At 32.4% G+C, this 8,957-nt stretch overlaps 1 protein-coding gene across 1 annotated transcript; it reads right to left on the reverse strand.

Annotated features, from left to right (window-relative positions):
- Positions 1-1,951: 1,951 nt before the first annotated feature.
- Positions 1,952-8,210, reverse strand: LOC127106768 (DUF21 domain-containing protein At2g14520). Its single transcript, XM_051044069.1, has 11 exons — positions 7,750-8,210; positions 7,454-7,530; positions 6,975-7,058; positions 6,614-6,727; positions 6,410-6,496; positions 5,969-6,108; positions 5,791-5,878; positions 3,657-3,730; positions 2,736-2,860; positions 2,376-2,641; positions 1,952-2,263 (listed from the first exon to the last, which is right to left on the reverse strand). Exons 1-11 carry the CDS (start codon positions 7,925-7,927, stop codon positions 2,219-2,221), a joined length of 1,278 nt encoding a protein of 425 aa, XP_050900026.1. The 5' UTR covers positions 7,928-8,210; the 3' UTR covers positions 1,952-2,218.
- Between the last annotated feature and the right edge of the window lie 747 nt (positions 8,211-8,957).

Raw genomic sequence — 8,957 nt, forward strand, 5'->3', positions numbered from 1 at the left:
GGGGAGGTTCCATCTCATGGGCTTCCAAGAAGCAAACATGTATAACTGGTTCCACAATGGAATCTGAGTTTGTAGCATTAGCTGCTGCTGGTAAAGAAGCGGAATGGCTAAGGAATTTGGTATATGAGATTCCGATATGGCCTAAACCGATATCACCAATTTCTATCCGTTGTGATAGTACTGCCACATTGGCTAAAGCTTATAGTCAAATATACAATGGAAAGTCTAGACATTTGGGTGTTAGACATAGTATGATTAGGGAATTAATCATGAATGGGGTGATATCTATTGAGTTTGTTCGGTCGCAACAAAACTTAGCTGACCACTTGACGAAGGGGTTAGCTAGAGACTTAGTGAAGAAGTCGGTAATTGGGATGGGATTAAAGTCCATTTAAATCTGTTAGCTATGGTATACCCAATTCCCTTCTAATACAATATTAGAAGCAGAATTCAATGTGGAAAGATCATAGTTAGAGATTGGAGCAATTGTGTTTATCTTCCCAAGGTATGTGCTCAGACCTGCAAGTGATGGTTAGGTTGAATTATATCTTCTTAATGGTTCTTTTGGAAAATTGCAAATGCAGGTGCAAGATTAAAAGAATCACCTATGTGAGCATGAAGTTTTGCCGCTTCAAGAAGCTTGGACTTGGCTTCCTATATGCTTATTAATGGATAAGGACACATGGCTTGTAAAGTGTCAAGTATGAATAGTAGAGTATTGTAAGAAACATATGTGTACTATATCTTCAGACACTCAAATGGATTGACGGGTTCAATCGCTATGACACCCCGATTTTCGAGTATTTGGAATGTGTATTTGTACTAAGATGAAAATTCAATCGCAAGACATTTTCATTTATGCATTTGTTTGATCGTTATACATGTGTGTTATACCCTTGTATATATAATAGTATATACTGAGTAAATCAAGGATTACACTAAAATGGGGGGGATTTGTTGGTGATTTTAGTATCATCGATGTATTTTAGTAGTAATGTGATTTACTATAGGCCGATGCAATTATGCGTTAAAGCTTGGAAACGAGTTAGGGGTAGTGCGGAGTGCACGCTCGTCGAGTCAACGTATAATTGAATGCGAATAATTGAAACGGGGTTCCAACGTTCGAAATTTTCTTTTGAATTTCGAATCCTTTCCCAACTGACGTAACCGTTTCTGAACAGTTGCGTCTTTTCGGTTTCTGTTATTCATCTCCTATATAAGGAGTCATTTGGCCTCAGTTTGAAAAGTGATAACGAAATCAAACTTTCTCTCTACATTCCTGAACATCTCTCTTTGCCAGAAATAAATTGTTCTTCAAGAATTATCCCCACAAAGATTTCGTGAACCCAGGCAAGAATAGGGTCGAAATACTTTGTTCGGAAAGTGTACGAACACGATTCTTCGAAGTTATCCAGGATTATCATACCCAATTTCTAACAGGAACAAGGGTCCCGAGTCAGAATCTCTCATACCCAATAATTTATAGTATTCGTATTCTAGATTTATTTTCGATTGTATTTTATTTTAATTTTTTTGACTTTTTTATGTATTATAAATTTATATATCAGTTTCTATATCTCGGTTGTATGGTCTAATTTATCATAATAAATTTATATATAAATTTATATATATATATATATATATATATATATATATATATATATATATATATATATATATATATATAAATAAAAGTTTCTATATCTCGATTGTATGGTCTAATTTATCATAATAAACATTTACTATATCATCAATTTTATCAAAGGATTGTTGTCGAGCACTACATACCTCTATTTTCAAAACCACTTTCTTGTTTTAAATCAAGTGCACTGTTGATGCTTTTTTTTCTTCCTATTTTTGTCAAATTCATGAAATGCTTTACGAAATACGAATGCAATGCAATCCAATCCAATCTGGTACTTATCAACTAGTTCAAAAAAATACACCACGATTTGTTTTTTTTCAATGGCATACACCACGATTTGCTGGCATGCTTCATTGCCTTAAAGATCCATTAATGTACACCTCCATAAAGAAAGCTTGACGTACAAGTAATAACTGCTTTCTTGTGCCTACATTTCATTACTGATATGTTCTTTACAATAACATTTAAGATCCCTAAACAAAAGCTCTCACACTCATCCTCATTATCTAATTAATTATCTACAGGGTCCAAAACAAGAATGTGAAAACATCAGGTTTAATGGAAAAGCCATTGTCATGAGTCTTCAAAATGATGATCCGTCTCATCAAAGATCTCCTCCTACAGAGAAATACATGTGAGTAAACTGTCTACAAGTAAATAAACTTGTTTTCTACCAGATTTCAAGAGTGGGTGAGATTTGCTCATAAAGATTGTTAGTAGTAAGTAGTACCTGTAAAAGTTCTTCAATGACATCTTCCATTGTAATTATTCCAATGGCTTCTTCTTCTTCAGGGATATTTGGAAGGGGACTACCATCTATCTCTAAAATATCTGAGTACATATTTTTTGTCCATTTTCTGCCCCGAGAATTGCCCCTATTTGACCTGTTTGAATGTGGAAAGCTTTTCCACTTTTGGATTGGTATCTTGGGTTTCAAGACTTTCTCTTGGGGAGGCTTTTCACCATCAATATCCACCTTCACTTCTCTCACCGAATCTATTTTAGAAGCATAACACGCATAAGGAAGAAAACTTCAGTTCAAAATACGCAAAAGAAATACTATTTTAAACTATTAATAGCATGTACTTACCATTTGCATTATTTTGGGAAGATGGTTGCTTCTTCTTGTCACACTGTCTTACAACAACGGCCATGTGACTATGGCCCTTCTGAAACTCATTCAAAATGTCATAAAGTGGTATACTTTCTGGAACCCTGTCAGCAAGAGTTGGAATTAGTTGAATATTGTTTAAGTAGTTATGAGTTAGTTATAATTAGTTGGAAATTGACTATGATTAGTTAGTTAGTTTAATTTTATGCTTCATTTCGTTTATTTTCTTTGTTCACTTTTATTTTTATTTTCCAAGGGTCGACTTTAAGCCCTTATCTTTTTACTTTAGTTTTAAAAGTGCTTACAAAATACATCTAAGAATTAGCACTGCAATGTGAAGATGATAACAGTTCTTCTTGTAGAGTCAAATAGTTTATAAGTGTATGGCTTCCGCAAGACAAAATATATGGTATAGAATTTTAGCAATAGGAGAAGCATTTCTATCTTATAGGAAGAAGTAAACCATTGATTTCAATCGAAATTGTTTAAATAAAGGAAGGTTTGGATAGCACCTATAGTAGAAAAGGTAGAAACTCAACTTAGGTGGTTTGAGCTGTTGAATTTATGAATTAAAATTAATTAATCAATTAAAATATAATCTAGATATTATTGATTAATTAAAGTTAATCCTTAAATTCAGCATGAGCAGTAGAGAGAAAATCAGTAAATTTAGTGAAAAGAATAGATCAAATGGAGGGTAAAAGCAGACCAAGATAACTAACATTACATTCTATCAATTCTAAATAATTAACGTTTTTGTCAACTTATTTTTCTTGTTGGGACTTCCATGCTTTTCAACAATATGTAATATTTAAACATGTGTTTATGATGACATCATGCCTACTAAGCAGATTATGACACTAATGTTCATTTCCGAAGAAACCCATAATATATGTGTACCTTGGAATCCTGCGTATCGTTACATTCTTCACAGGTTCTTCATCTTCCGGATGAATTGTCAATAAATTCTTGATCTGCAACAGTGCAGCGTATATTGAGAAAAGAAAAACTGACCAATTGAACAATGGAAAAAATAGAGAGAAAGTGGCACAAAGGAATAGCAATTTTATCATACAAAATTTCTTAACATAAATTAGTACCAATCGTTATCTATCATAGGAACCAAACAAATTTTAAAAAAAAAGCTAACCATAAAAGCTGAAATTCTCGTAAACAATACAATGACCGCCATCTTCGATTGAAATTAATCTTCTCTAAGATACTTTCCTACTAATGTCATAGATACAGGGTACATATAAAGGTTCTGGATTCGAGATATTTGTAGATTCTAAGATATGGCGTATAAATATAAATTTTATAAAAAGGCATATATAAGAAAATGGAATTGTATGAATATGACACCATTACAAAAAGACTAAAACACAAAAAATCAGCATGATGTTTAACATAAAAGGAAACTAAATTGTTTAAAATCATAACATAGTACCTCACACTAAACTATAAAAATATGCAAATTGTCCAACTAACAATATAAGATACTACGAATATCACAATTTAACGATGACATGAGCGGAGAAACAAATCATTGCAACACACTATCGAAGGCAACTTCTTGAACTTAGCCAGCCATTGAGATAAGGTAGGTCATCAAGCACTAATGCAAGACAACAGTGATCAATGTTTAGAGCAATGGATGATGTAGGTATGGCTTATTCCCTCATAGATTTAAAGGTACGAAATTCAAATCCTCTCGAAGACTTTTGTAAAATGGTCACTAGTATACTTTATTAAATAATAATTTCCCCTTCACAATTTGTTTTAAAAACTATTTGGTTCTTGATAATGGAATAATAAGATTGTTTCGTAGTCAACCAACATGCAGCAGGCACTTAAAGCAGAGTTGGTTTAAATGATTTTCCAGGAATGCCATAAACATCACAAGACCATATGACTACCACCTAGTGCCAGCTCATTGACTGCTGATGAAGTTCATAAGTTAATTTGAACCACAAAAATGTATTTTCTTGCTCATTTCTATAGAAAGCTCGAATGCCCATGCTGAACAGAAACACGTGATAATTTTAACCATATATTAATTGAACAGAGACATTTATTGTCACTGTTCAATTTTTCCTCGGAGACTTTATTTTCATCTTCTCTGCAATCTAGGTACTTCAGAATTGTATTATGGTTACTAGAAGTTATAACAGAGCTTAATGTAATTCCAGCCTTCATCAGAGCAACCTCCTATTAATATACTCATCCACTCCCTACAACAGAAGCAGCAGAGATAGGAGTTTATCCATGCAACAGTATTCAAGTAGCTTACAGGGTCTAAAATGGCCAATGTGGCTCTAAATGAAATGATAAAATATATGATGCCCAACACATGAAAATCTTATAGAAGATATTAAGGGGTCAGTAATGCCTAAGGAAGATAATATCATCTACTGTCTATCTAAAGCACTGCCTAAGGTTGAAAATATACATGTAGTTCCGTTCTTCGGAATTAACTCCTACACCATGACACATAACTTATAGGAAATAGCATCTATATTCAGTATGCAGTAAGGGTATTGTCCTGTGTAGCCTGATTTTCAACATAAGTTGTCTAATAATTTGTTCAATTCCTTAAAATATTTGGTTATAAGCACTAAAGAATTTAATGAGACACCAATTCCATGTATTGTCTAGCATGAAGGCTAACCTTCAACTTACGTTGTCCTATAATTCCTTCAATTTCCTAAAGTACTCTGTTGTTAAGAGCTTATAGAACTCAGTATGACTCCAAGTGATAATACTGTCTCACATGGAAGATGAACATCAACTTAAATTTCTTTGCAAATGGCGATCCTTCAAAAAGTGAATCCCATGAGTCTGATAGTTTCTAGGTTGATAGTTTTAATTCAACAGTCAACGTTAAGGAAGTTGCCTTGCCATGTTGAATTTTTTAATTTAGAATAAAGGTGCTTCAAAACAGTTGAGGTGAAGCTGCATGTGGTTCTCATAGCTGCTTTTCAACTAAAATAAAAGTTAAATGTCAATGGATTAAAGAGAGAGAAAAATACTATACCAGTATAAGTCCAATAATGTTTGTGGACTGCTCATAATAGACTGGGACTCTGCTATGCCCTTTGCCCAATATTTCGTTCATCAGCCCCCTGCTAGGTAATAGGCATTTAATTATGAGTAAAATGGGTATAATAATACAAAGGTCAACTTTAATTTATGAATTGTTTAACATGATCTACCTATCAAGCTTCGAATTAATATCAATGGCAAATATTTCAGATATAGGAGTCATGGCATCACTGGCTGTTTTCTCACTAAGTTCAAGCGCCCCAGCAATTATTGTTGTTTCATCATGAGTAAGTTCCCCACCTTTTCCAGCCTAATTCAGTTCAATTATGAACAGAAACGAGAAAACATGTGTAAGCATGATTCATGAATTTTCAAGAGCAGTGTTCTAAAGAACCAGAAGAGATGTACACAGATAGCCCTGAGTGATATTTCAGTCAAATTACATATTTACATCGAAAAAGAAAAGCTAGAGTAAGAGTGGCCTGCTAATGAAAGATATAATACAGGATTTGTTCAATTATAAGGGCAAATGTATTTAAACCTCTTGAAACATAGTTGGGTGTTGGGTGTCTTCATTTCAACAAAAATAATCATATTAAGCTGATACAGACCTCATTACCATGCAAATCTACGAGCGTTTTCAACTCAGCTCTGCGGAAAAGAGCTTCGTGTCGATGACCCAGCAAATAGTCCAACAACTGGAAAACGACATAAAGGCAGGGAAAAAAACTTAGAAGAACAAAAAAGGACCGAAAATTAAATTTCCTCTGTTTATTCAAATAAAAGAAAGAGAAAGTGTGCTCAATGTGTGTCACCTTGCTAATTGGAAAAGAAACTGGGTAACATATCCATACAAGCACACGAACAAAGGGAGTCACTGATGCACCAATAGCTAAACCATATCGAGAACAAATTGATTGGGGTATAATCTTCACACAAGCAGACATATGTCAGCACTTGGACAGGAAATGATATGTAAGAACACTAATATATGCGTGTTAAGTATTAAACACATAAATAACATGCATAAATCCAATTTCAAAAGGGTTAAAACTTAAAACCATAGTTCAACATCACCCTAGTGAGGTTATCCTTGGAAATTTTATTGGACATCAAAAACCATCAAGTGTTACGCATATATTTCACTTGAAACATATAAGGAGAGAATTTTCTCACCTCACCAAAGAGAAGAATCAACGTGACCGAAATAAGGATAGCACCCCAAGCAGTAACAAGACTATCAAGAAAAATTGGAAGTGCCTGAAAAAACCAACAACCATCTTGAATACCAAATCCATATAATAATAACACACAAACTATTATATGATTTTAAGCCGTCTTTAGATATACAATTTATAACATAAGTGTTGATATATAATTGCTTATTTATAAACTATTTCTATAGCAAAAAAACAAAAACAAAAAACTAATTTTACGTAGACAGCACTGATACCTAATCAAATTCATGAGTACCAAAAAATTTACCCAAAAAAAAATCATAAAGTTATAACTTGTCTTCATAAACTATCTTAAAAAATCAATAGAAAAAGAAGTTGAAAATAGCTTATGAGCATGTCCCAAACAATCTTGCAAGTGCGTATACCCAATAAACGAGTTCAAATAAGTCAATTTAATCAAGCTCTTAATAACGATACCTCCATGGCGGCAGCATTGCAAATCAGCAAAGTACAAAGCAACAAATGCTGATTTCTCACAACAGGCAATATTTTCTCTGCATAATAACAACAAAATACAACTTCAAACAAACATATAATAATATTCAAATCAATTTCCATAACAAAGAAAGTAACTATTTCCATTTCTACAACATACCAAAGTATCTCCAACAACAAAAAAGCTACAGATACTAAGAGAATTAAATTATTATTCGAAAATTCCAAAACAAATTAGGTAAGAATTTCAATTGGAAAAAGAAAGTTAGTTATGTTACCGGCATGTTTACGATCGCGAGGAGTACCGGATTTAGCTAGAACTTCAAGATCAACGAGACTTAAAGACATGAGTCCCAAGGTGAGGCCGGACATTAATCCGGCGAACACCACCAACAGTACGATTATGAGTATGTGGATGAAGAATCCCGGTTCGCAACAATGATATTCCACAGCCATTCTTTCTTTCTCTCTCTGTTACCCTCTCTGATATTACGATTGTTATAAAGAGAGAAAGCATAACCGCTTGAGTTCTACCGACTTCATTTTTGTTTTCTAGATTAGATTAAGAGAAGAGGAAGAGAAGAGAAAATAAGAGTAGCGGCGTGTGTTTTGTTTTTCGCTTTTTCTATTATTAGCTGGATTCGTTAGAAAGGGGTAGTTAGAGGGGTGTGACTTGTGTTAGTATGTCCAAATGAAGGCAATTATCTACTAATCTATGGATCCTCTTCCTTCTCTCACGCACTTTTCGCTTCAGTTTAATCATTATATCATTATTGTTACTAGCGTTACACGGTATACCAGCTCTGGTAACAATTTCACCAATTTAAACTAAATACTTTGTATTGTGCAGTTACATTTCGAGAGATTTATAAATAAATAAAAAATGAGAAAGGGTATAAAATCTAATGATAATAATGTATTATATTTTAAATATTTATATAATTTAATACTTCAAAATATTTTTATTATATAGAGAGAATATTTTTTTTACTTATCAATACACTACCATTAAATTAAAAAAAAAATTTAGAAAAACCTTAATTTTAATAGTTATACATTTTCTTATACAATAGTTATATACTCTTTTATTACTCACTCCGTCGTAGAGTAGATGTTTCATTCAAAATAAAAATGAATAATTGTTTTAATTTTTAATATATTTTTTTTTCAATTTTATCCCCTAATTAATATTATTTTTATTATTCTCAATATTTGATAAAGAGTACTTTAGTAAAAAAATATTATTCTCTCTGTTTCATTTTTTTAATCTGTATAAAATAATCAACTATATCACTGATTGTGGGACGTAAAGAATAATATTTTATTTTTTAATATTAAATAAAATATATTTAAGAGTAAAACATGAATGAAAATAGGTTAATCCAAAACTTATATCATCTAGTTATAAATAATATTAGTTAGAGATAATTAAATTTATCCCATTTAAAATTGGTTTATAAAAAAAACAGCATGAAATGCTAAAGTC

The sequence above is a fragment of the Lathyrus oleraceus genome, chromosome 7 (genome assembly GCF_024323335.1).
Source record: "Lathyrus oleraceus cultivar Zhongwan6 chromosome 7, CAAS_Psat_ZW6_1.0, whole genome shotgun sequence".
In the NCBI taxonomy this organism is placed as follows: Eukaryota; Viridiplantae; Streptophyta; class Magnoliopsida; order Fabales; family Fabaceae; genus Lathyrus; species Lathyrus oleraceus.

Coding starts and splice junctions, on each gene's coding strand:
- LOC127106768 (XM_051044069.1), bottom strand. CDS start 7,927: ATGGCTGTGGAATATCATTGTTGCGAACCGGGATTCTTCATCCACATA. Junction 6,728..6,974: donor TGATTCTTCTCTTTGGTGAG/GTGAGAAAATTC, acceptor GCTTGTGTGAAG/ATTATACCCCAATCAATTTG. Junction 5,879..5,968: donor ATTAATTCGAAGCTTGATAG/GTAGATCATGTT, acceptor ATTACCTAGCAG/GGGGCTGATGAACGAAATAT.